The sequence below is a fragment of the Streptopelia decaocto genome (assembly GCF_964273445.1).
Source record: "Streptopelia decaocto genome assembly, chromosome: 1".
Taxonomy (NCBI): Eukaryota; Metazoa; Chordata; class Aves; order Columbiformes; family Columbidae; genus Streptopelia; species Streptopelia decaocto.
The window spans coordinates 119,944,389-119,970,770 of NC_138663.1; the positions used below are offsets into that span (position 1 = coordinate 119,944,389).

General features: G+C 38.9%; 1 protein-coding gene across 2 annotated transcripts in view; it reads left to right on the plus strand.

Moving 5' to 3' along the window:
• HLCS (holocarboxylase synthetase) overlaps positions 1–26,246 on the plus strand; it is a gene marked incomplete at its 5' end in the record, with an annotated part of 122,463 nt that extends 96,217 nt beyond the window's left edge. For both annotated transcript variants that reach the window (XM_082058514.1, XM_082058515.1), the window contains 5 exons: positions 12,069–12,136; positions 13,129–13,289; positions 16,763–16,877; positions 20,706–20,919; positions 21,851–26,246. In XM_082058514.1, coding sequence (XP_081914640.1) covers positions 12,069–12,136; positions 13,129–13,289; positions 16,763–16,877; positions 20,706–20,919; positions 21,851–22,019 — 727 coding nt within the window. In that variant the 3' untranslated portion in view covers positions 22,020–26,246. The remainder of the gene's footprint in view (positions 1–12,068; positions 12,137–13,128; positions 13,290–16,762; positions 16,878–20,705; positions 20,920–21,850) is intronic.
• Positions 26,247–26,382: the final 136 nt, after the last annotated feature.

The window sequence follows — 26,382 nt, forward strand, 5'->3', positions numbered from 1 at the left end:
AAGTTCTTCTTAGTCATGGTTTGGTTTAATCTACTTCGTGCAAAGTGGGGAGCATCTAAAGGGTTGTTGAAGATTAAAGTTATTGACCTCCCTCCGTAGAACTTCAGCATCCCAAATCATATGTTCAGTATTGGTTGTGTTTGCAAAGATTCCTTGTGTTCTTCTGATTTCACTTGAGCAATGTTCATACTTGTTTATGTGGCATGTGGCTTTAGTGGTTCTGCTGATTCACTTACCAGGTCAGGTTGTAGGAAGGTAGGTTTCAAACTCTAAACAATCTTGAAGAATCAAACAATGGCCTGAAATAATTAGGATGCAGCTTTTTGTGGGTATGACAGAGTAATAAACAGATGTGAATTATTAAATTAAGATAGGGTGGTTGGATATCTGTTTTTAAGAGAGGTTCTGGCAGTTTGAGTCAGGAATTGAATATAGGTTAAAAGAAAGTCTTACTGTTGTAACGAAGGAGGTGAGGACTGAGACTGAAATTCAGACAAAAGTCCTTAAAAATGCACTACATGTAAAATGTAGAGAGTAATCCTGTCAGTTCTGCTCAACACTGGCAGTGCTTAACTGGAGTCATAGGTCCAGTTTTCAGCACCAGGCTTCAAGAGGTGTGGATTTGCTGGGCACAGTACAAAGCAGAAAAAGGGAAGTAGTTCAGGACCTAGGAAACATGATTCCTTAGATGGGGAGGGTGGGATAGAAAATGTTTCTTTCATCGAAAGAAGACAAGAGTGGTGCAAAGAAACCTTTGCTCAAGTCAATGGTCTCTTTTGGGAACAAAATGAATGGGTGTTTCTCCATTTTCAGCGAGTATGGGACAATGTTTTAATGTTTCCTTTGAAATTGCTAAAGAAAGGTAGTTTGCCTAAGTAAGCTGTCGTTTCACCACCATTATAAGTTTCGTATGAGTAGTCTGGGGAAAATTTTTCCAAACATAGAAGAGGAAGAGATAAAGACTTGCATAGCACTTGTGTTTCCTTCCAACCCTCTGCGGCTATGTGTAAAATTACATCTTAGACTTACAGGGTATCTGTCAGCATTGACCTGTTGTTAGAGCAGGGTTTCAGCTTGCTTCCATGCAACTGTGGCTCATGGTTACGAAGCTGGGTACTGGGAGATAGCCTTCTGCTGGTGGGGTGGATTTTTACTTTGCACAAATGTGCTAACTACTGGGTTTTTGTTCTTCCATACGTGCATTTGTTTTATTCTTTTCTATTTCCAAGCATTTTCATGTAGTACCATATAAATGTCAGTGCTGATGCTTCCCATTTAAGATATTATTCCCAGTCCATTTTTTCCCTTCTCCACAGTCAAAGGAATTATTTACCACAGACCACCCTAACCCTGGATAAAACCTTACTGTTTCATTTAGAAGAAAATACCACCATGTCTGTCTCACAGTTTCGCTTGCTTAGTGTTAAGTACTGCTAAGCGTTATAGTATCATATAACTAATCCTTCAAGTCTTCCTCTTTCTCTTTGATGCTTGCTTCTATTGCATGTGATCCAAAATGGTTCTGCTCATTCACTTACTAGCCCAGAACACCTCTGCTAAGGCTTCACATCTGACACAATTCAAGTGTTGGTGTCTACTGAACACCTGTTTAGTAGAAATGTCTCAGTAAAGCTGAATGAGAAAGTTTCTTTTCTACGCCTGTATTTTGCTTTCAATTTACAGCTAAAGAATGCACAAAAAAATAGGTGAAGGAGGACCCAGAGGTCTAGCAGAAGGTTCAGAAGTGGTTTATGAGAGGTTTTGAGTATTATTCTGGGAGTACTGGTTACATACCTGACAAACAAATGCAAGAATGACATATCATCAAACACATCCGTTTCAGGTCTAGTCATGGATAACAGGACTTGTAACCAGACCCTGGCTGTTGAGATACTATAACAGAGTAATTCTGCAGCAGAGATGCGGGAGAAGGAGTAATGGTAGGGGGTGAGCCACCCTACAGTTTTCTTTGGTTCTCATATAAGAAGGTTGAAATACTCTACAGTGATATGCAGTTAGAATTTGACTCGTTATATTTGTCAGTATTTGCAAGTAATTCCTGAGTTTGTTAAGGTAATAGAAGAATGAAAGGCATGTTTTCTTTGACAATGTTTGGTGTATTCAGACTTTATCAGCCAGTATGTGCAAACATCAGTGGTCGTCGCTCAGGAAAGTGTCACGATGCCAAGATCAAAGTATAGATTTACCTGAGGACCTATATGGTTTCTTGCCCCCTGGCAGCTGCTGCTTAAGCAGCAAGTGTGATCCGGCTACATGATCCAGGATGGTCATGCAACCCTCCCCACGTGAATGTCAGCTCTCTCCAGATAAGGGTTTACCCATTCATCCACCTCTCATTGTAAGAGGTATTTGTATGTCTTTTATTGTCTCAAACGCGGCATTCCTTTGAACTTTACAGAAGTAGGAAGTCACTGCTTTCCTTGCATTTGAAGAATCTGAAGCAATGAGGCCACATGGGGACCTTAGGGTTTTCTCCTACCCGCCCTGACAAAGTGAATCCACTGTTTCGGGATTTGAATATCAGCTACATTTTGTGTTGAGTCTGTGGTTAAAGTCTACATTATGATGACTGTTTCTGGAGTCTACGGAGGATGCTGTGGCCAGCATAAAGTAACTTCCTTATTTTGAAATCCATTCTTAATCACCCATGAAATTAACTATTGGAGTCTGCCTTCAAGTTGGCACAGTCTAATAGTAGGGGGTTTAAAAATATTTAACAACATATTTGGAAACAGAACTTTTCTGTTCTTTATTTATATGTTTTTAGATGTTGGCTCTTGCAGGAGAAAAGTGCTGTATGCTTCAATACTGAATTTAGAAATCCTGTGGTTTCTGTTGGCACTGTGAGGGAGCAGTGAGTATAAGACTGGTACTTGATGAGAGCGTTTTTTGTGTTTTAATTATTAGACGCATGAATACAAAGCCAAATTAGTTCAGCTATTGTTTGTATTGCCTTTTTTTATTCACCATAAAAAAACCCCAATAATTTTCCTGGATTACTATCTCTAACATGATCTGCAGCTTGAAATCAGAGTAAAGCTCAAGTATCGTCAGTCCTTTCTTCAGACAGGGAACAAGAAATTGCAGGGAAGTTCTATTTAGGGATGTTGAAGCGTAATATTCAGGATTTATAACCCAGCTCAATGCTTCATTTCAAGTCAGCTCAACAATGAATTAAAGCTCATATAGGACTTTTATGCCTCGTGAAGGTTCTAGTTACAATATCCCGTGTAGCCTCGTTACTTCAAGTTCATCAAATGCAAGAAAAGCAGTGCCTTTTCTGAATCTCTGTTTTCTAAGTGTTTTTTAATCAAGAAGAAGGAATGACATTTTTTTCTGTGGGAGTTTTTTTTACTAAATTCTGGGCTTATTGACATTTTTAGAAGAAGTACAGTGCTTTTGATTGCTTTTGCACAGCAAAAACATATAGTAACACTTTTGTTTTTCCAAAGATGTTTTATTTCTCAGGGCTTCATAAAAAAGAAGACACACAAGTAAAATAATTGTGCATTACCTGCCAGTTTATGAAGCCATAGTTGGTTTATAATGGTTGTAGCACCTGGGCAAAATTATGGAGATTTGATTTAATGCCAAATAGTGTGTCAAAATTGCCATCTTATGGTGCTTGTAACATGTATTGTACAGAGTACCCCATATCTTAAAAATAGGAATATGAAAAATGTTTAGAACTTACAAGAAGTTCTGTGCGTATTTTTAAATTACTTGAAAATACATGGAAATTTTAAAGTTGAAGTTCAGATGCTTTTGACCAAGGAAAACAGTGGTAACTAAGGAATTTGCATGACATTGTAGTTAGTTGTTTTTCGTGTTAAAAATATTTTTCAGAAAGAATGTTAAACTAACTGACAGGTCCCCCAAAGGTAAAACCTGATCTACAGACAAAAGAAATGTCTAACAATGTAAAAACGTGCCACTTCTTGTTTTAGTGCAGGAGAACCATTGAGGGTACCTTTAGAAAGAGGAGAGAAAATAAAATGATTTTTCAGTTACCATTGGGTTAGGAAGACGAGAAATTTACTACATCCTTAGGTTTATAGCAGCAAGCACATTACCATCATAAACCACCAGGGCCTAAATTTGGAGCACAATGTATGTTGCAAGTGTAAAATAAAAGAAAGAAAAGCAATTCACAGAGGAATCTTCAAATGCTCCTTGGTAGGAATCACTTCTGTGATTTTAAGTATGATTAGTTTTGATTAAACTTTCAATAGCAAAAGGATAAAGGAAAAAATATTAATCTAATGAAAATAAGTGTTATAACTAATTTTGTAGGTCTTCTACAATTGCTTAGCAATGAAGGGATGGGGTTTTGTTGAAATGCTTTAATTTTTCCCAGTTTGCAACGGAAACCTCTGTGAAGGATCCAGGGAGGGCAGCTTGGTTCTGCTCACATAGAGTTATTTTTTCATACTTGCTTTAATTTCCATGATATGTCCAGTGTCTTTTATTCTAAATTAACCCTAATGGTTCAAGTGGCTACTTGGGAATAGCTTCATCACTTCTCTGGTGGAACGCAGCAATTATTTAACACCCTGCACAATTTAAGGCAGGAAATTAAGTGCTGTCTTAGTAAATTGCAGAAAAAAATTCATAAAGAAATGTAATTGCCCAGACTAGAAATTGGCCCGAATATGAAGTTAAAAATGACAGTGCATTCAAAAAGTTCTCGGTTTACTGTTTTATCTGAAAGGTGACTTTAAGTAATATTGTATGAATTCAGAATCACGACATTACTTCTGAGATGCTAATGCTTGTAATGCCTCATGCTATAAGTTAGTGAATCCAACACTGATTTAAAATAGATTGACCACCTTATTGAAATGCTGTTGTTTCTTCTTGTACTGTGTGCCGTTACTTTAAGGTTTCCTCCTCAGACAGTGACCAAACTTGTATGCTCTTATCTAAAGAAATGTGATAAAATTACTGTTAAAAGTGGCATGAGTACAGGCTGCAATGATCTGTATGTTTTAAGTTTTTAATAGCATCCATACTGTGCTTTACTTTGGACAAGAGTAGTTAGATCTGGTTTTGATCAATATGTTTATAACTTTTTATTCCACTCTAAAGATTCTATTCTTAACATGTTATGATAAATAAGTTTCATTGCATTCCAGTAACTATTCTGCTTCTTAAATCTTGGCACTGGAGTTCATTTTTTAATGAAATCTGTTCTATTTCCATTTGTCCTATGTTAACTTTTCAGTATGCTTCAGGTAGCTTTTCAAATAGAGAAAGGTAATGAATTGGAAAGATTGCTTATTATAGGGAAAAAAATGCTCAAAATGGTAGAGGTTTTTGCTTTTCAGATTAAAAATTGAAACAACTTAAACTCCTAAACTCTCCTCACATCTCCCTTGGAAACTTCCGTCCTTTCTGTAACTTTGTGGTCTCGATGATATTCACAGAGAAGCTGATTTACTGAATAAAGAAGTTCTTTAAGTTTTCAGTTTTGGAACATTACCAGTGTGTCTGAACCCAGGTTTCAAATTTTACTGGCATTTTGTTGGCAAACCAATTTTTTGGAGTCCTTTCTTATTTGGGTATGTTTCCTGACACCTTTGGCTGTATGGTACTGTGTTTTAAAATTCTTTTTTTTCTTTCTTTTTTTTTCTTTTTTTTCTTTTTTTTCTTTTTTTTTTTTAAGAGGAAAAGCCTATAAACATATACAAAAGACTAATTATAAAATATCTGGTATAAAAATAGAGAGACAAGAAAATTGCTAGCTGAAAAATGCAGTGAGCAGAAAAAATGAGCATTTAATGGTAGAGTTTTACCCTGCTGTTCAGCAGGCCTGATTCTCGAAGCGATTCCACAGGCAAAGCGTGCACTATTCTGAGACCGTAATACGGTGATTTAAATCAAGCATAAGTACATGGGTGGTAAGAAAGAGGTGGTTTAGTCTTCCCTTCTATCCACTGGCCTCTTTTACTGGTGCCTCCCTTTTGCCAACAGCAGTGTTCATTTATAGGAAGCCAGATCAGAGCATTGATCCAGCTGAAAAATAACTCACATGACTTTGCCCTACTTACCGTCTTCCTATATATAGCAGTTTTGTTGAAACTATATTGTTGTTAGTGCATTGCTCTCTAGGACTAATCAGCTAGCCAAAGTATATATAAGCTGGTAACCTTTGTAATTCATGGTATCAATAGATTATTCCTTGCTGAAAATGTCACAACTAGGATAGGACAATCTTCTTCTTGTAGTATTTATTGAAGTAAGGTGTAAGGAACTAGCAGTCCAAGATTCAGGTATTTTTTAGTTTTCCACAAGTCTAGGACATTGTAATACCTTTGCTTTTTCTCACTGGTGTAGGACTTGAATGTATCTAAAGAGTTCAAAGAGAATTTCCTTTCTATACTAACATTGCTATAGGGAAACCCACTATAAAGTGAAAGAAGCTATGAATTTTTGCAATAGAACAGAAGAGTGCATTCATGTAATAGTGTATCCTGGCACATATTTTGCCTGCCGGATATAGGCAAAGTTATAACAGTGCAGAGCAGTAAGATTCCTATCATTTAAATAAGCCTTGGTAGGATTAACAGTTTAGGTGTTCTACCTGTCTCAGCAGTAGATGTTAATCTTTTGGGAGCCTGCATATTGTACCTGATTGTGTATAAAATACTGCATGGAAAGTGGAACATGGATAAAATTAAGTAGAAGTATTTAGGTTAGTAAGAGAGTGTGAAAATTACTTTACTCTAGGATTCTACTTGGTCTAGGGGATTCCACTGAACAACCTGAGGGCTAAATTGCTAATTAGTAGCTAATGGTTAGTAATTAATAGCTAATGGTTAGTTGCTGACTTATTTCAACCAAACTTAAAGGACAGCTAGAAACACCAGAGATACTAAGTTTCTCTACATTTCCTGGAGTCAAAGCATCATTCAGATTAGAAGGGATCCCTGAAGATCTGTAATCCAAACTCTTTCTTTTAAGCAGGGTCAACAGTGAATTCAGACCAGCTTGCTCAGGTTTTTTTTCCAGTCAGATCTTGAAAACCTCCAAGGACAGAAATAGTCCGCAGCCTTCCTGGGCATCCTATTTTTCCAGTGCTTAGTTATCCTCATAGTTTGATGTTCTTCACAAACTTGGTTAATGTGCATGCCATTTCCTCCTACAGGTCATTGGTAAAGATATAAAGATATTAAAGAGGATAGGTCTCAGGATAAACCCCTGAGCAACTGCAGTTGTATCCAGCCTACAGGTAGAGTACAAACCATTATTTTTCAGTCCCAGAATCTGGACACTTTGCTCATTTGGTAGTGCATCCATCTGGACCACAATGGCCTAATAAGGATAAAGGGGTGCTGTGAAAGACCATCTTGAAGGTGGCCGCAACATCTCCCTTCCTCATTCATCAGGTGCTTCCCCTGACCTCCGTGACTATGATTATAGAAACCAGTCTTGATGTGCCATCAGCCAGTTCTCTCAGGACTCTCTGATGCATCCCATCTGCACTCATCGACTTTTATGAGTCAAGATTTCTCAAGAGATTTATTAGATCAATTATTTTCTACTGTTGATATTCCCTCTTCTTCTTGAATGCTGTCTGTATATGTAAAAGCCTGGGAGACCTTGTTGGTGAAGACCAGGGCAAAGAATACGTTGAGTAACTCAGTCTTATGTGTGTCTGCTGTGCTTTGGCCTCAGTCAGCTGCAAACCTGTATTTTCCTTGTTTATTCTTACCATGTAGCAGTGGAAGTTCCTGTGGCCATGTTTCTCACCAGCCTCTACGACAGTTGAGCTTCGGCATTCCTAACATCATCCTTGCTTGTCTGGACAGTGTTTCTGTATTTCTCCTTTGTAGCATTTCTCCTTGCTTCCATCTCTTTTGTACGTTTGTTGGGGTTTGGGGTGGGGGAGGGGTGTTTGTTTTGTTGTTTACAGTCATGAATTCCCTTTTAGCCAAACCAGACTCCTTGTTCATTGACTTATTTTCCTCAGTATTGTGATGGACCATTACTTTGTCTGTGGGAGGCTGTCTTTAAAGACCAGATCTGTTGAGCTCCCTTGCCCTTCAGAGTTCCCTGTCATAAGATCCCATTTATCAGGTCCCTGAATAAACTGAATTCTGCTCTTGTGAAATGCAGGGTTTGTACCTCTTACTTGCCTTCCTCATTCCTCTCAGGATTCTGAACAACATTGGTTCATGGTTGCTACAGCCAAAGCTGTGACAGATTTCCACCTCCCCAGTCAGCTCTCCCTTGTTTGTAGCAGATCAAGGAGTCAATCACTCTAGTTGATCACTGAATATTTGTGTTAAGAGCTTATCCATAGTGCCCCCCACAAGTCAGCTGGATTGCTTGCATCTCACTTTGCCTTTTAGCAGCTATTGGAAGATGGGAGTCTCCCATAGGAATCAGGATCTGTGATCTGCAGATTTCCTGAAGTTGCTCAAAAAGGCTCTTTCCACTTCTTCCTTCTGATTAGGTGCTCTGTAACAAACTCCCACCATGATCTGATGGGGAGAGATCCCACTTCTCTGATTATGGCCCACCAGCTCTCAGTCTACTGCCTGTTTTATAGAAGACCTCCATATCTTTGAGCTCCTTCAAGTATTCATGTTCTCATGAAAACAGGCTACCAGGTAGGAGAGAGAGACTTAGAGCAGTGCTCCCACCAAGGAGTCCATAGCATGGACTCAAGAGTTGCCTGTTCTGCTTGGTCAGCGTGCCCTCGGGCAGGCCGGTCAGTGCACAGAGCGTGGAATCAGACCCAGCGTCTTGCAGCTGAGGGCTGTGAAAAGGAGATGGATGGCAATAGAGGAAAGTCTGGGAGAAATATTAGTAGGCACACTGCTCATTTTCAGATTGGACATGACAGACAGAAACAGCGGATATAAAGTAGTAAAGCAAGTGCTCAGGGCACATTTCTGTCCAAACTAATACAAGAAACTGGTCAAAAGGCGTGTTCCTTTCCTTTCCATTTGACTAAAAACGGAAAGGTTTTTTTAATGTTGCTTTTATAGTACTCTATAAACAAGGTATTTGAGAGTGAGATTTTCAGACAAGGAACTTGAAATGAAGGGATAAAGCTGTTCATAACTTACCCGCTTGTGCCCAGGTATTTTAACATCTGGAATGTAATGCTGCCTGTTGTAATACCTCTGCAATACTGTAACACAGCAGGATGCATTAATGAGAGTTTCAACCTTAAACCCACAACATCAATGAAATTTATAGTTGTCAGGCCGTTAACATTATTCAAACATAGTTTTTGTGGTTTCAATTCTCATTTTACGTTCATGTAGGAAGAAAAGTCATTGTATTGACTAGGCATGAAGACAGAGTCCTCCTTAGACTTGAAATTTCTGTAAAGTAATTAAGTATCGTTTATTACTCTTGATAGCATTCATAGTATGCACTGCAGGGCGGGAGTGTTGAGGGGTGGTATTTGTATAAATAAATTGTGCTACAATATCTCTTTCAATATTTCAGCTGGTTTAATGTCCTTGAATACCAGAAGTGCCTTGCTCACGTTTTAGAAAATGCCACCAAAATGTTCAAAGCAGAAAAAAAAAGTACATAAAATTCTAGTATCATCTTCTGTGGTCATATAGATGTCGTCTCATGCTCTTCCTGATGGGTAAATTTGTCTTCAGACGTTTCATTTTTTCCCTGCTCTTGTATCTCAGTGTGGTCTTTTCACTTGATATGTAGAGCAAGTTAGTTAAAGAGCACAAAAAAACACAGAGAATTTCTTGAAGACAAACATTTTTTGGGGAGAATGTGGTGAGCACTGTGATTAAGTCGCTCTGCAGAAAAATGGAATTGTTAAATCTGCAACTGATTAAGTTGAAAGAAAAGAAAGGAAGTCAATATGTAAAAAAGTACACGTACGGTTACTCTTTCTGGTAAGGAAAATCCAAGTTGTTTCTTCCAGAAAAAAAATCTAACCAGCACACACAATTTACAAAGCTCTGAAGTTTGGGGGTGTGGTTGTGTGGGGGTTTTTATTATCATAGGCTACATGGTAATTCCAGCACAATCTCAGGAAGTAGTAAAACTAAATCTATCTGTCTCTTGCTGTATCAGTCTGGGTATTAACAACTTCCCCATCTTGTGTCTGTTAAAGAGTTTCTTCATGGCCCTTAAAAGTACAAACTCGGTCTCTGCATTTAATATGTTATTGCCTGCTGCCAAGCCTCTAATAGCTACATTCATATGTTCTGTTAATCATACCTCTTTGTTCTAGAAGCCTGTGTTTTGGGTTCATAATTAACTTTTTGTCCTGCTCTGATTATTTTCCTCCCATCATGGCAGCATATGACTTCTTTTTTTTCCTATTTAAAAACAAATATGTGAATAGAGAAGTAACAGAAATCAGTGTGTTTTGACAAAGCCCATAATCTCTTCCTAACCTTGCTTCCAAATCAAAATTAGATTTTCATGTTGCAAAACCATGAACTTGGTGGTGTAATTGAAATCATGCTGTTGCCAGAATACAGGGCTGAAGCCTCATGGACTTAAAGAGCTACAGAGGGTTTTTCCCAGGTCTTGACATAAGAAGAGGTGTATTTTTAATGTTGAAATTTGGTTAGGTGAGCATCATCCCCGTGTGTAATCCATAGGGTCCAAAGGAAAGAATTACTGAGCCTTATTTCACAGTAACTGGAAGGGCACAGGCAAAGACATCTTCTGGCTACTGCTCTGTGACAATGTCTCACCGATTCAGGAATAATGTGAGAAAACGGTGTGGAGCTTGTTACAGCTTCTGTCAGTTCAAGTATTTCTTATTAGCAAAGATGTTTGTGGTCCAGGCTTTGCTTGGGTCCTCTAATAGCCTCCCGTTTTGATCACCATGAAAGCAAGTCAGCTATTTGAAAGATATTCTGAAACCTGGGGTGTCCTACTTGCATTTGGTACTGATAGAGCCCCAAGAGCTACTGAAGCCCCACGTTTCAACCTGCAAAGCAGATGGGTAGATTCTCATCTTGTCACTGGCCTAAAGCCCCGAGTGTCTCTGGGTGGCAGGGCAGTAACACTTGGGCTTGCAGCTGGTCCCTGCTGCCCATGGATACTTGTTTGATTGCAGAATTTGAAACACCTTTCATACATATCTGAAATTCAGAGGAAAAAAATCTGAACGGTGCTCTTCCTGATTTGGACTGTGCTTATCTCCAAGACAAGATCGCTTTTATAGGAATGAACAACGTGGTATTTGTGCCCATATTAGAAGTAGGTTTTTAGGCTATACATCACTTTCAGGGTTTACCTTGCTGGCAACATCTTGAATATCTGTTTTATCTGCTAAATAACTTCCTGAAAATGTGACATGGAGAGGGATCATAGTACAGTTCAGATCTGTTTTAAAGTGGCTTGAATTAAGTTCTCACAGTAGGGTTTTTTTCTTCTTTCTTTAAGTCTAGCATTGACTCATTTGCTGGTGTTAAAGTGCACTTTCTACTTATCCCCGGAGGAAAGTTACTATTCTTTTAAGTGAAACTATTTTAAAAGCAGAACACAAGCCTAAAATAAGCCAGTGTTCTCTAGAGTTCTCAGAAGGTGTAGATTTATTTACTGTAGTTAAATCATAATTAGTTCTCAGGGGATAGTGTATCTTTTAAACTGCTTTATTGCCACCATATTGGTTTTCTAAATAATCAGAAACTGCTGCTCTTATATTCTGTAGTATGAACAAAAATTTGCTGTAAGTAGAAACAAATGTCTAGAATTGCTAGTTGTCACTTACTGAAGATAGTGACACACAAAAAATAAGCACTTCAAGAAAATGTGAAGAAATACAAAACGTATGTTATCAGAAAGCACCTTAAATTAACTGTGGCCATAACTTTTTCCAGTGTAATGGATATAGTAATGTTTTACATGATCATTTTTCAGTTAATCTTTTTTTAATATTCTAATGCTTTTTGGTCAAGAATAAATGTTAACTGAAAACTGATAAATGGTAGCACAATGTTAGCATAAAATATTACCTGATATTTAAGCCTAGATTTTCATGAATGTAGCTTAGTGTTCCAGCTGATAAGCAATGGGATTATTTTTTTCCTAATTGACAGGTTAGTGTTCGAGTTGCCTGAGGAGATGGGTTTAATAGCAGTTGCTGGTCGACAAACACAAGGAAAAGGTAAGTTTTCTTCTAGCACTAATGAAAGTGTATTAACTATATGAGATGGGACATTTTAATGTCACCTAGCTGCCTTAAAGATACATTTTGAGTATTTTTATAATATAATCTACAGAATAATCGTGTCCTCTTCTCCTTCTTCTTGAACTGCAGATTCAAACTCAAAACCTAAGTGAACAGAGACCAACGTAAACATTTTCAGGATGTTTGGTGGCTTTTGCAGAAATGATGTAGTGGTCTTCTAGTTTCTGCCAAAAAGTCTCCCCAGTCCTGGAAACTGCCATCACTACATTAGTGTAATACGAGTCAGGCTTCCAAATCAGAACTCCTTTTTGATTTAACTTAACAAAACTGGGTCTTGACTTGCTCTGAGATAGAGGTTCCTTGAGTCTGCAGGACCTGTTTGAACTGTCATGTGGACTTTGACAATCTTTTGCAGATATACAAGCAAGTTCTGTCTCTTTCCCAGGAAGGTGCGAGCACTGATATAAAAGCCATGTTTATTTTATTAGAAGAACACAGTGCCCAGCCTATAAGCTCTTCTGAGCACAGATCTACATGAAGCTGGTTACCTGGCTTTTGGTACAGATCTAGCTTGTGATTCACAATGTGGGTGGATTTCTAGATGCACACAGAGCATCTTCACTAAGACTTCTTGACTCAAACAAACAAGATTTTTTTGTTTTTTTTTTAATATGTATATCACAAGATACCAGGAAAATCCTGGAAGCAAGACATTTAGGATGTTTTAGGAAATTGAGTAGCAGCATGCACATTAAACAACCTGCTGGGTTTCTTTTAAAGGAGAAGCTTTACACTTTAACCATTCTTTCGAAATTAGTTTGGAATCTTCATTACAGGACTCACGGTAAATTCTTGGATGGATACTATTTAATCTTTCTCTTTTGTAGCTGTCTGCATTAACAAAGTGATCTTTTTAATAAATATTTTTTTCTTCAGTTGGAGTTAACTTTTATTCTCTCCCTCCCCAGGTCGTGGTGGAAATGTTTGGCTCAGTCCCATGGGCTGTGCATTATCCACACTACATATCGCCATCCCTCTACATTCCAACTTGGGCCAGAGAATTCCTTTTATTCAACACCTGGTGTCCTTGGCAGTGGTAGAGTCGGTTAGATCACTACCAGGATATGAGGTATCTCATTCTAATTTGTCTCAAAATTTCTGTTTTTTCATTAAATTCAGATTTTAACTATGTCTTCTATGCATTGAATGACTGAATGCATAATACAGTTCTTCAACACTAATAGAATGGTAAACGTATCCTTCGTATATGCTTGATTATTTATATGTTTTAAGAAATCTAGTACACATATGGTGAATACTGTCTTTTAGTGAGCTGATTAAGTATACTGCGCTCATTTCACTCATAATCTTATGAAGCTTAAGACTCAGTCTTCAGCAGTGAAGAAAATGTCAGTTTTGTTTGTCTAACAATTGAGTTAATTTGTTTTGATTTTGAAGGAGCTAGGGAGGAGGGAAAAATAAATAAAAGTGACAAATCCTCTTCTGCTTTTTTTGTTGGTGCTGTTTCAGTGGTCACTTTATCCCTTTTCCAACTCTTGTTTAAGGTTGAAAACTGATTTCTAAAGCAAGAACTTAGGAGTATTGCTCTCAAGAGAGAATCAAGTGTCCTGTCATCAGTATTAAAATGAAGAACCAGTCTTCTTCATCACCTCATATATCTCCTTTTTAATGTTACCATTTCCTAATATTTGCTAACTATAAAACTTTGGTATTTTACAGAAGTAGTTAACTAAAGCATATGTTTCCTATATTACAGAAAATCAATGACTTATACACATTTACACATGAACTTTATTATAGTGGCACCCAGTAGCTTTGCTGTAGTTCAGGGTCTGTCAGCCTTTCTATTAAAACCTTCTAACTTCAGTGCTTCATAACCTGACTATAAAAAAAAAATGCTTCAGGCTAAAATTTGCAATATAAAATATTTGGCTAGAGTGAATAATTTAACCATTTAAAACAGAAGGGACAAGAGTTATTTTTATAAAATATGAGTCTGACTGGGAAAGGAGTTAATTTATGAATGGAGGTGTTTTTGCTTCCGTATGCCTACCCTGGTATACTGTGGCACTTTTTTTTATTTTATTCCATTCATGAGGAAAAAGGTGACTGAAGTACTAAATATAAAAATAGTGTGTGCATAGCACATGTACAATACATAGCTTGCTATGACCAACACAAAGCTACTGGATCTCTTTGATAGTTCATCCACCCCAGACAATGAGTGAAACCAGTGTTAAGGGTCTGGACTCAAATACACTAAAGCAAGGAAATTCTAAAAATTATCAGAAACTTCATGCTTAAATTTCCCCTTTAGACTTAGGTAACGCAGGACTTTTCTTTCCATCAGATGAACATACGTGCCGTGCAAACTACAGTAGTTGCAAACAGTGGGCTAGTCTATAGATGAGGTTTCATTCTCACCTCTGAACTTCCATACCTCTGTGGCCGTATGTCAGAATCTTAATTCAACACACTTCAATGTCTAATTTTTCCATGCAACAGTATGAAGTACCTGTGTCTGAGTTTATCAGCTGGTCATCAGTCTTAGGATTGTCATGAATGTTGACAATACTGAGCAGCCAGCAACTGAGACCTTGTTCTGGATCCTTCTGGAGAAAATCTGACCATTCGATTGGAACTTTCATTGTCAGAAGTTTGTGCTGCAAATGCAAAGGGCATTGTATCAGGAGCATGTTTTCCTTCCCTGTTCTGAGAACAGCAGACATCTCTCTCTAGTAAGTGAAGATAAGAATGTGCTCCATTCCTACCATATTTTGTGACTTGACCGTCATTTCTTTGACACGCAAAGAATCATAGAACCATAGAATGTCCTGAGTTGGAAGGGACCCACAACGGTCATTGAGTCCAACTCCTGTCCCTGCACAGGACAACCCCACAGTTCACACCATGTGTCTGAGGGCGTTATCCAGTCTCTTCTTGAACACTGTCAGGCTTGGGGCCGTGACACCTCCCTGGGGAGCCTGTTCCAGTGCTCCACCACCCTCTGGGGGAAGAACCTTTTCCTCATGTCCAACCTAAACCTCCCCTGGCACATCTTCCTGCCATTCCCTCGGGTTCTGTCACTGATTGCCAAAGAGAAGAGCTCAGCGCCTGCCCCTCCTCCTCACTTTGTGAGGAAGCCGTAGCCGCCATGAGATCTCCCCTCAGTCTTCCCTTCTTCAGACTGAACAAACCCTGTGACTTTAGCCGCTCCTCATACGGCTTGAGTACACAGATAGTTGCATGGTACCTTGTCACTCCATTTTGTGGCACACAGCTCAAGTCTCTGCCATGTAGTTTATGTCCTGAGAATACCCAGTTGATTTGGTTGTTCTTCATGCTTGCTGTCCTTTCAGTTGCAGTGTTAGTGTCTGGTGTCTTACAGGTGTATGTTTTCCTTAAGGAAAGATCTACTGAATGGCTCTTCAGAAGATCTCCCAACACTGATAATACTGTTTAACTGTATCATACTTCATGTGTCTCGAGAGTCTTCTATAAATCCGTTTCCAATGCGAAGAGTCAAGTTGTTTTCCATTATGAATATGAATCGGTGCTACTCTGTCTTAGAATGCTTTGATAGCAAAATCAGGTAGTATTTCCTGTCAATGTACGTGTAATGGACTCCTCTCTGGCCTTTAAATCTGTCAGGAAAGTAGACATGGACCCAGGTGCAGTTTTCACACATCCTGTAAAGGGATTTCATGATCTACAATAGGAGGGAATGCGACTCTTGGAGTCCTGGAGCACCTCCCATAATTTGCCTCTGGGGATTACAGTCATATGCAGTTTTTCAAACTACAGGAAGCACATTTGCTTTCTTTTTTGTGTTTAAGCAGCCGGTGCAAAGTTCAGTTCAGTTCTGTGGTTTCAACAAAAACTTCTCTATTGGGCTGGAACGGTGTCACACAGCACAGTTTGTGTTTCCAGCTCCGTGGTGTTGCTGGAGCGTAGCTGCTGAAAGTGGGAATATATTTAGGACGTTACTGGAGTATTTACATAGTTGTGAACTGGAATTTCTCCTGTCTGCTAAAGTTCCTTTCTGATATTCAAGATAGCATTGTCTCCTTGCCTAATTTCTGCAAGGATCCTCAAATACGGTGCTGATTTAATTGTGGGCCTACCCTGATTGTTTATCAGCAGCGAGGCACAGCGGCTGCCACGGTTTGCATCTTTATTCAATAGATCTTTTAAATCTTTAACAGGTAGTCATGAATGAAGGGAATTAATTATCTGAAACCTCCTGATTTTGAGACTGAAAAATCTCTGGGATCTTTAGTCCCCCTTTTGGTCACTCTAAGCCTTTATTATCTGCCTTTTCTTTGTTTTAATAAGTAGATAGTTTTCTCTGACAGCTGCCGACTTCCTTAGTAAATGATGTAACCATGTTACTATGACTTTTTCAGTAGCATTTGTGGAGTGCTTAAATAGGTTCTCTTTACGAAGAGGAGCTGACAGTATCACATTCTGTGTGGCAAAGAGGTACAGAAAATATAGAATATGGAGTGATGGATGAGCTGTGTTCTTATAATCAGTATTGAAGAGCAAAGTGTTTCTAAATATATGGTTTTGTTTCTTTAGGATATCGATCTGCGAGTGAAATGGCCAAATGATATTTACTACAGCGATCTTATGAAGCTTGGTGGAGTTCTGGTTAACTCTACACTTATTGAAACAACATTTCATATACTTATTGGTAAATGTCTATTTTCAAGCCTTTCTATACTGTTTTTTTTAAAGAAATTTGTTGTTAATGTCTTTGAGTTCAGCCTGTGTAACCTCATGTAGGTATTCCTGCTCTGGTAGGGGGATTGAACTAGATGATCTGTTGAGGTCCCTTAAAATCCCTAACATTCTGCGCTTCTATGAATGATAAGGACAAGAACAAATAATGACAGCAGGCATAAGAAAATAAAGCACAATATTAAATCAAAAGGAAGCACAAAAAGTAAACGTTTTCATTCTTCATAATAATTCCATATGCTTGACAAGGAAAATGTAAATGCAAGCATCTGGGCTGATGTAGTGGAGTTCAAAGAGAGAGCATTACAGGAGACAAGGAAAATGTCTGCCTTGATTTGTTGCAGAACTAGTAGAATATACTGAAAAATGTATCCCTTTTTTAATTTTTTTTTTTCCAATATGAAAATTGTTAAATAAATAATATACCTTTTATGTCAGGAGAAAGAGAGCTACGTACATGTAGCAAAGGTTTAATTTGTCCTTTCATCCTTTTAAAATTCATTCATAACTTGTTTCTGTTTATGCCTTTCTAGAAACCGGAATATTGCTGATAAAGCAGCAGTGAAGTAATGTTTGATTAGCTAATCACTTTCCTTAGTTCTCTCAAAGATTAAAATTTGCAAAGTAGTTGGGAAGCCTGAGTCAGGGAGCAAAGAGTGATGATCTCTTTGTTCATGGTGGAGATGAGCAGCTTACCCGGAAAGTTGGTTCCAAAAAGCACAGCAAATCTCAAAAAGACTGTACATGTATTTTCCAACAAGTCCCAGTGCTGTAACTGGAGAAGACATTTAAGGGCATAAATAATTATTGCATCGTTTCTGTTGTTTCAAGTCTGATAACTATTTGTTAAGGAAAATTCTTCCCCTAACCAGCAGTAGCACAGATCTGTCAGACGTGCTCAGAAATCTGCCAGCAGAGCTCTCGATTCTGGTTCCAAAAACAATTACCTGTGGTATGTCTAAAAAAACTAAATGAAAGTTCCTTACCAGTCTAAAAGGTGAAGAAGATTATAATATTTGGGTTATCTTTTAATATAGCACAGTGGATAAGTAAAATATCTTGCTAAGAGAGTGTGGGCATATTGTTTCTGTCCAGGTGCTATAAATTCTAGGGTGCAAACAAGCAGAACACTTGAAGAAGTCATCACCTCCCTCTGTGAAACATGCCCAGCCATTAAATTTTCTGTTCAATTTTTATATCCTGGTTTTGTAAATAATCTACATGCACAGAATGGAAGTTGAACCAAGACACTTAACTGTCTGTCCCCCATCCGCCATTTACTGCTTCCATATGTTTTTCCACAGCCTGTTCTGGTTAAAACAAGAGAAGCAAAAATGGCTCCAAAATAGTTCATCTTATAAAATATCTCTTTGCATGTTACATATTCATTTTGGACCTTGTGTTTCTTATCCTAAACACCAAAGCATTCAAATTCCAATGGAAACTTTCTGTATGCATTTTCTCTGATGTCTTCCACAGGAGTTGTTTTGGTGGTGATAGGTCTGAGGTAAATACAAAGTTGTACATTTTCATTAACATTCTTTCACCTGGAAGCTTCTAAGATCAAAACTTACTTGCCACATACTAGTCCAAGGATCTTCTCCATCATTTCAGTGATGTATGTCATTGAGAGTAATAGAGGTAACTCATGACATCTAACTTCTTGTATTAGTAGTAACAAAGAGATGAAATTCCCACGACAAAAAAGCTAAGTCAGATGCATCATTCCCTTTCTGCAGTCACAGAGATTGCTTTTATAGACCTCAGAATTTACATAGCACTCATGGAGAGTATTCCATATGTAAGGGAAGTATTCAAAATCAAAGCTGATCTACATGGCTTCACTGGTCTGAGAAGTACCTCAGAAGAATAAGGCAAGAGACAAACCTGCCTTTTCACCTGTACCACATGCCCAAGGCCCCACAGATAGAATCACAGAATCATTTTGGTTGGAAAAGACCTTTGAGATCGTCGAGTCCAAATGTTAGCCTCTCACGGTCAAGTCTACCTCTAAACCATGTCCCTAAGAGCCTCATCTATACATCTTTTAAACACCTCCAGGGATGGTAACTCAACTACAGTTCATACTTTTAAACATATTTTTAAAGACCTTTGTTTTAAGTAACTTAATTATTGTGGGACTTTTGGAAGAAGAGTTCTGCAGAAGAATATGCTTAATTTAAGGACCAGACTCAGAACAGACACAGGTAGCCAAGCAGAACTGGAATGCAAGGAACGGCCAACGTGCTGGACCTGCAAAAGCTCCGTCTGCCTCTGTGTGCAGCTAAGGCGCGTCAGAACAGCACAGTGATGCTGAGTGCAGGGCTAGCCCTGGAACTGGAAGATACATTAGCCACATCAGCACACTGCAAAGTCCCTGCTAAATGTTTCTTTTTAGTGCTTCACACATGGGCAATGCAGAGACGCCCTAAGAGTCCTGAGCACCTAATATTTTTCCAATTAGCTGGCTACATTTTTGCCACCATGTTTATCCTTCTGCCTTCAACTGACTTCAGCACCTCAGTGTGTCTCTCATGGCCATTCCAGTTTTGAGTTCCTCAGTGGTGATCCCTATACAAACACACCTGAGTGCCCTATGCCTACAGATGGACTCCAAGACCCCATTACGCACCCTGACAGCACCACCCACAGCTGAATGGCCACACTCATGCTCTCTTCACTTGTCCTGTATTTGAGTGTAAACAGCTGGCATGGCACATTATTTTTTCCAGTTGCTTTTCCTTTGTCTCTTCCTGATGATACATTTCGTTGCCATAGGATCAGTGTATTGGTACTGGTATCACTGTGCCTTCCTTTGCATGCATTCTCTGACTAGTTAAAAGTCAGTAACTCCATTCCGCTGAAGAGATCGTTCTCATAGTTAATAAGAATTTCTTCCATATATGAATAGTACAGAACACTGCATCTGGACCTTCTTGCAGATGGAGGTGTATCATGTCTAAACCTGACTGACAGAACTGGGGTTTTATGCCAAATGTCTGAGGAAAGCAAAATCCAAATTATTAGGAGAAAAAAATAAACAGGTAATACAATATATTTCTTTACATCCCTCGAAGCCTGTTTCAGCAGGCTGCAAAAAAGGCCCCAAGAGCCGTATTTAAACAAGAAAGGCATTCTGCCAGCGTTATTCTAGCTGGAGAAATCTCAGTGAGAGACTTGAGGCTTCTAAAGGATATGCTGTGGTAAGATAGATTAAGCAAACTGGAGCCTTACACAGCAAATTTAAATCTTCTGGGCTTTCCAGAGCAAGCCAAACAAGGCTTATCAGCGAGCCAAAAGGCTTGATTTTCAGAAAATGCAGTCAGCTAACTGTCGCAAACAGAAAGTTCTCTTAATTACTTTTTAGACTGTGAAGTAGAACTCCATCATAGAGTATGACCAATGATTTACTCTCAATTAGCTAGTGATCTGTCAGCTTCCAGGGAGTAAAAGAATTTATCACTTTGATGTTATTGTAACCAGCATGCAAGTTACCACTTACTGTCTCATTGACAGGATGGTGTCTTGTTGAAAGCCTGCGCTGGATTTGCTTCTGCAGTTCTGAGGAGGCATTTTAAGGGCAAAGAACAAGTAAAATCTGGGCTGAGATTTGTAATTACACAAGTAGAAAGATTTAAAGGTGTAAGAGAGTGAAGAAAAACAGCTACTGGAAACATTCTTAGCGAGAATTCTATCAAGTAGTTAATAAAGCACTTTCTGGTGGTAACAAAGTGTTCATATTTACAGATCGCATCCTCTTCTTTTGGTTTGTCTTCTTCAGGCTTTGGATTTAATGTGAATAACAGCAACCCCACCATATGCATCAACGATCTCATCACAAAATTCAATAAGGAAGAGGGGACAAAGCTGAAGCCTTTAACAACAGACTGTCTCATTGCAAGAACTGTGACCGTGCTGGAGAGGCTGATAGATATTTTTCAGGAGAAAGGGCCCAATGGCGTTCTTCCCCGTTACTACAAGTACTGGGTACACAGGTAAGTATAATGTTCTTCTTGAGCTTTCTTTTAAGAAAGTTGGAGAGAAATCACAGATATTGTCTTTTTCTACTAGATTGCCTTTAATACTAGTGATTTCATTAAGATATACTCCCAAGTAGGGTGTAATTTTTTAGAGGAGAACAGAAATAGCACATAGTAAAATCAAAGGACTGTCATGAGTTAAAGAATGATTCTAGGTATTTTATCTGTATCATCTCAAAACAAAGGGAATCGGGAATTATTTTTTTAGCTAGTGATGAAGCTGCTGTACTCATGTATTTTATAAATAAAGCAGGTAGAAAATGCTGCTGAAAATCATTCTCTGTAAAGAACCAGTGAAGTGGGAAATAAAAATATTCTGCTAGACATTAGTCACAGAATCACAGAGTGTTAGGGATTGGAAGGGACCTCGAAAGATCATCTGGTCCAATCCCCCTGCCGGAGCAGGAACACCTAGATGAGGTTACACAGGAAGGTGTCCAGGCGGGTTTTGAATGTCTCCAGAGTAGGAGACTCCACAACCTCCCTGGGCAGCCTGTTCCAGTGCTCTGTTACCCTCACTGAGAAGAAGTTTCTTCTCAAACTTAAGTGGAAGCTCTTGTGTTCCAGTTTGAACCCATTACCCCTTGTCCTGCATTGGTTGTCAAGAAGAGCCTGGCTCCATCCTCCTGACACTCACCCTTTACATATTTATAAACATTAATGAGGTCACCCCTCAGTCTCCTCCAAGCTAAAGAGACCCAGCTCCCTCAGCCTTTCCTCATAAGGGAGATGCTCCACTCCCTTAATCATCTTTGTTGCCCTGCGCTGGAGCCTCTCCAGCAGTTCCCTGTCCTCCTTGAACTGAGGGACCCCTCTAAGCTATTTTTAATTGTATGTGCAGTGTCCACCAATTAATTCCTAACTGTCTGTTTCTCTTTATTTGCAGTGGTAAGCAAGTCCGTCTCTACCACGAGGAGGGCCCGATGGCCTGGATAGTTGGGATAGATGACTATGGATTCCTTCAAGTTCATGAAGAAGGCAAAGGTGTGGAATCTGTGCACCCAGATGGCAACTCCTTTGACATGCTAAGAAACCTTGTAGTCCCAAAGCATTAGTCATCCTCAGAGCTCACAATGCAAAAAGAGGCTCTTTAGTATTTGGCAGCAAGCAGCTGAACTTGCTTAAAGGTGGGAAGGGTGGTCGATAGCTTGATTATTTTTTTGCCTCTGATTTTCTGATATCTTTGTTCTTTGGCATGAGTAACTTCAACCATTAAGAAGAGGTAATTATCTCATTGCTAAAGGCCTTTGTTCTTTCGTATTAACTTTAAGACACACCTATGTTGCCATTCTTTGTAAGCATCTATTCTTTAAAAGGAGACTGATTGCAAAGGAGTACCTTGCAAAGAACAGAACTTTCTTTTCAATTACACACTGTATTTGAGAAACTGAAGTGGCTAAATATTTCCTTTTTGTGTCTCTGTGTTTTTATTGTGCTTTAGCACAATGCAGTACAATATTTATATTTTTGCTATAGTTTTTTAAAAATAAATTCCAGTTTATGCATTGTCTGTGGTCGAAACAACTGCAAGAGTTCATCAAATATTTTGGAATTACTGAGATTCCCACTGCGTTTAGATTCAGGTCTAAGTAGAGCCTAGCTGATTTGGTTCTGCGTTTGTGCCTGTACAAATGTTTACCATCCTGTGCTTTGGTGTCAGGTCTGCAACTCCCTCATGGCTGCCTTGAGATTCTGGGGAGTTTTCTGTTAGCATTTGGTTATGCAAATTATTTGTACTCTGCTCTTATTCAACGGAATCTGAATAAATCATCTCATATCTCCTTTGAATCATAGTCTTCCAAGAACCTTTAGTCCCTGTAATAACAGCTCACTGGAGCAGCGTATCACCTAGTTGAAATCATCTTATACAGGTTATTATAGAATCCCATGTCAGGATAGGGAAGTCTAAATAGTGTACAATTTAATAGTAATTATATTTTAATACTAATGAAGCTAAGCAAATAAGTAAGAGAAAAATGCCCCACTCTTAAAATCCCTGCCATAACAACTACTGCAGTGAAAAAGAGAAACACATGGTGTCCAAATTCTCTTCCACTGTTTCTGTTGTCACCCCCTTGCCCAAAGCAGGGCAGCAGCTTTTGCTGCTAACCATTAAAAGCAAGAGGTTTAACATCTGCTGACCTGAAACTAAATGTTTTTGGGGGCTGGCTGCACAGTTCTGGGTTGGGCATAATAGCTTGGTCGTGATTGGAAAGCAGCACAACGTAGGCCCATGGGAGCTTCCGTGCCATGGCAGCTTGTCAGGTTTTTCTTCTGAGCAAGGTGAATTTGTGGCAGGAGACTCGGCCACCACAGCACTTCAAACAGTTCTCTGCAAATGAAAAGTTTGTCATAGGTGTGACGTGGCCAGCTTCATTTCCTCAAGTGGGCAGCACTACTTATTGCGTTACCTTGTCCCTGCTGAAGGTGGATCAGCCAAATTGGTTTCCACAAAGGACTTCTGTCTACTAGCCAGAAATGGGGGTTTGTGGGTTAAAGTTCACCTCATAAACAATCCGAACATGTTAGTAAATTGTTTCAGTTACAAAGCCAAGAAGTCTTAAAACAAGGAAACCAGTCTGTAATGGTAATTTAGAGCAATCCTCACATATTAGGGTTTAGGTGGTTTGGCAGCAAGCGCTAGAAATTAAGTTGTCCCTGTTACATTTAGGATTTTATGCTCCATATCACAGTAGATTTGTCTGTGTGCCTGGTTGCCCATCCCCTGCTGTTTTGTTTTCCCCCATGATCCACATCATATGACACTGCGCACCAATACTTCATAGAACTGCACAGGGGAGTGTAGACAGCTGTTAATTGGCATAGTTAAGATGATACACATGAACACCAGTTTTTGCTTTTTTCCCACCACATGCTTTCAAAACTGCATCGGGCTGTTAATTTTTGGCAGCTACCTTAATTCTGAGTCAAATATTGGTGCATACTATAATCAAATGAAACTCAAGCCTGAATTTTTAAGGTTTACGTTTTAAAAAGAGCCCATTTATATATACATCTATTAAAAATGCATGTGTGCATATGCACACTCTCATCTTCCTTGTGCATCTCCCTTGTCTACCTTTTCCTTCAAGCAGCTTGTGAGCAGCGTGTGCTGCTGTGGGTCAGCAGTGGAAAGCATAGCTCTGGTACTGTTTTTCCAACCACAGCTTTACAAAACTTTAGATCTGCACATCAACCTAGGATTTGTAGCTAGAACACTGTCTGTCTTTTGGTACTGAAGGGTGTGCCTGTGGGAAGCACCTTTGGTTTTGCTCATATTCCAAATAGATTGTCGAGTGCCTGTAGTAATTTCTTTTAATGACCAGGTCATCCATCAGGTTTTGATTTGAATTGCTTCCTTAAAACACACTCTTCCTTCACTAGGGACAGGTGCTGTAGAAGAATGACGGGGGAAATGATAAAACACATTCCTGTGTGAAGGGCAGAATGGACCTGCAAACCTTCACTCAGCTGCACTACCACAGTGTCTGAGCAGCAGGCAGATGGATTTTTTGACAGTAAAATCCTGCAGTATATTAATGGTTGCTGTTGTTACTTCTGGATTTCTTTGTAGCCTTCTTAAAGAAAATCTTGTTCTATTCTTATTTTGAATTGTAAAATTATTCTGAAAGTTTTTGCATTGGAAAGAAACTTCACGTTGAACTTCCTTTCTGCACATGAGAACTAACCAGGTGTGGATGTGTCAGCGCATGGGTGGGTGCTCTGGGAATGTACTCCTTTGCCTCAACTTTTTAGTGGCCAATTCTGTGTGTATAAAATACCTATTGTCTTGAGGGAACAACCGTGAGTTGGATGAAGCATTTGGCACAAACCTGACCTTTCCTTCAGAAGAATGAAAGAAAATTCCCATTGTGTAGCAGGCAGCTGCATAAGGTCCTTGCGACAACAGCCGTTCTGTCGAGAAAGCCCGTGAACCTTCCTGTGCCACATGCACGTTCAGGTAGGTGGGGAGCGCAACCATTAGCCTTACCCTTTTTATTCCAAACTTGGCTCACCCAGAAAGCCACAATGTTTTTGTGTGGAAAACATTGTTATTATTGTTCTTTATGTACGACAGACTAATGTGGTGTAGAGTGTCTCTGGACATAGGTATGGAGAGAATCAGACAACTCCAGATCCAGCAGTAATGCACTGAAAATGTTTCATTTCATTCAGCTGTCTGGATGAGTAAAGCACCTCTTCCACTGTGAGGCTGATGTCATATCTTAAACTATTTTCTTGATGAAGTGCTTTCAAAAACCAGTTTTTATGGTGTCCATATTTCTGTGACTTCATTTATTTCCTCCTGGACGCTGCTATAGCATTTCTTATTACACATTGTGAAAATATTTGTAGAGATTCTTTATTGTAAGGAAAACTTCTGCAGAGCAAGCTGGGGGTGTCGGCATGTGTCTGTGTTCAGAAGGAGTAAGCGGGTCATCTCCAGTGCGCACCAGTGCTGTTTCCAAAGATTTGAAAAAGTAATGACATACTTAACATTAAGAGTCCAAGCAGTACATCTCACTTCTAATAAAAGGTTTTATAAGGCTTCAGAGCATTTTAAAAAGTATATCCAACAAACATAATCTACTTCAAGGGCTATTACCTAAAAATAATATTAAAGCATTTCATTCTTTATGGTGCTGCTTCATTGTACAACCATTTTTTTAATTCCTTTGCTTTTTCTGAGTCAGCTACCAGACATCAGCAGTCTAAAAAATTACTCTCTGCAACTACTTTGGAATATACAGTAGCTATATATATATATATATATATATATATAAATGAATTACAGCTTAATATCAATTGTGAACAAGATTTGTGCCACAAAGACCTGGTTCCTGGGGGTAACTGGTGTGATAAAGGCATTTGCATGCATCGGTTGCCACAGTGTTGCACTGCGCTGATCAGACACCACAGAAATTAAATCTGGACTGAGGAAAGAACAGGGGTCAGAAAACGCTGGCGAGCCGCAGGCTGCGGTCACGTCGCACACAATTGAGAAAAAAGAGCTGCAAGGAGGAATTGGAAACTGATGTTGTGTTTGAGCATCTTGCATTAGCGCGTTTCATTAGTGATTCTGGGTTATTTTCAGTTCTCCAGGAGTCTTCCTTTAAAATGCAACGTGGCTGCAATACAGTAATTTTTTTTTAAATCCTTGTATTTTATAGTACATTAACTGTCAAATATAGTATGTATTACAGTTGAAATAAATCTTCAAATGTACAGCATTATTCTTTGTGAAACCCCATGTTTTGTAATTAAAGAAGAAATCCAACTCACTTTTCCTTTGGCTACAGGATTTTATTAACATTTTAACAGTTTTGTTTTACATAATAAATAAGCAAAAATGCTTTACATTTTTAGGGAATACATATATAATTCTGAGCATTAATAGTTTGTTTGGTTTGCGTGCTT